At 53.2% G+C, this 1,380-nt stretch overlaps 1 protein-coding gene across 1 annotated transcript in view; it reads right to left on the bottom strand.

Annotated features, from left to right (window-relative positions):
- Positions 1-384, bottom strand: part of SHISA3 (shisa family member 3) — an 18,249-nt gene extending 17,865 nt beyond the window's left edge. Inside the window, exon 1 of the mRNA XM_018564752.1 lies at positions 117-384. Coding sequence (XP_018420254.1) covers positions 117-384 — 268 coding nt within the window. The remainder of the gene's footprint in view (positions 1-116) is intronic.
- Between the last annotated feature and the right edge of the window lie 996 nt (positions 385-1,380).

Raw genomic sequence — 1,380 nt, 5'->3', positions numbered from 1 at the left:
ATATATGTTTTAAGAAATATAAGAATGCATAAAGAGCAGTAAGGAAGTTTACACTGCTATTCAGTGATGGGTAAGTCAGGGGCTAGGTTGCCCCCCGGCTATGAGCGCATACTCACGCGCAGTGACGCCGGTGTCCTCCAGCTCCCGGTCGTTGGTACAGCCGCCCTGCTCCAGCCTGGCATCAGAGGCGGCGCAGCAGTAGCGCAGAGCACACGACCCGCAGCAGATGGTGGCGTCCACAGTGTCGAAGTCCTCCGGGCACTGAAATCCCGCCTGGTAATTGCCGGCAGCGTCCACCCAGCCGTGACAGTACTCTCCCTGAGCCCTGGCAGTGCCCCAAGTCAAGGCGGCGAGCGTTAAGTAGCATCGCAGTAATAAGCCCATAGTGCCAGCAGCAGGCTGCGCGGACTCCCGGTGCGAAGTGTTGGCTTTCCTGTCTGTGTGTGGAAGGATCGCAGTGTGTACACCGGGGCTGCATTCACATCATCCTCTATAGAAATCTTCCCGACCATCGGATGACCGGGGAGCGCAGCCACAAGCGCAGCGCAGAATCGTGCGGTCACCGGCTGCTCCTCTGCGCTGACATTTCACTCTGCTGCACTCCCGGGGCTGATCCCTGCTTTCTATCAGCCTGCGGTGGTCTCCCCCCTGTGCCTGTCTGGCAGCCAGCTAGAGCCCCCCGGCTGTCACTCCCAGCCCCCGGGGTCACAAGGCAGCTAATGAGAGCAGCTCCCTGCCACTCACTGGTCTCCATTGTCACCAGCACACAGGCACTTCTCATCTTCCCCCTGGGAGCTGCCACACAATGGAATCCAGAGCACAAGCCCCCCTCATTACTCACTATTTATTTTTAAATGCAGCCTAATTTCAAGTGGATTTTTTTTTTGTTAGGCTGCAAGAAAAGGCATCTCATTGATCCCAGTCCAGGCGCAGCCTTCCCATATATTGGTGTCTGTATAAAGTATAACATTTATCTGCTGCCCGTTAATGTCATTCAATGTGCACCCCCTGCTATCAATGCTTCCCTAATCCATCGCATGCATTTATTATGGCTTCTTCACAAATGAAAGCATGCGCAGGTTGGCGGGGAGGCTAAATTATTAATTGCGCCAATGTATTAAACTTTGACTGACCACCTGGTACCAGATTAGCACTGGGGGTCCTGCCAGGTTGAATTTTATGCTTTTCATTCCAATAGATTTTTTTTCTCCCTCTCTCCTGTTAGGAAGCCGCCAGCTTTGTGACTTTGCCGGATTGTAATTAAACAGAGACATTTCCATGGGAGCGCGAGCGGTCGGTTTAATGAAGGTGCGGCGATATCACATTCATTATAAATGGGCAGTTCTGCATTGGAGGGTCTTTCTGTAATGGGGGGGGGGG

This window comes from Nanorana parkeri, unplaced genomic scaffold (genome assembly GCF_000935625.1).
Source record: "Nanorana parkeri isolate BGI_ZX_2015 unplaced genomic scaffold, ASM93562v1 scaffold24, whole genome shotgun sequence".
NCBI lineage: Eukaryota > Metazoa > Chordata > Amphibia > Anura > Dicroglossidae > Nanorana > Nanorana parkeri.
This window is presented reverse-complemented; position numbering and strand designations above follow the sequence as displayed.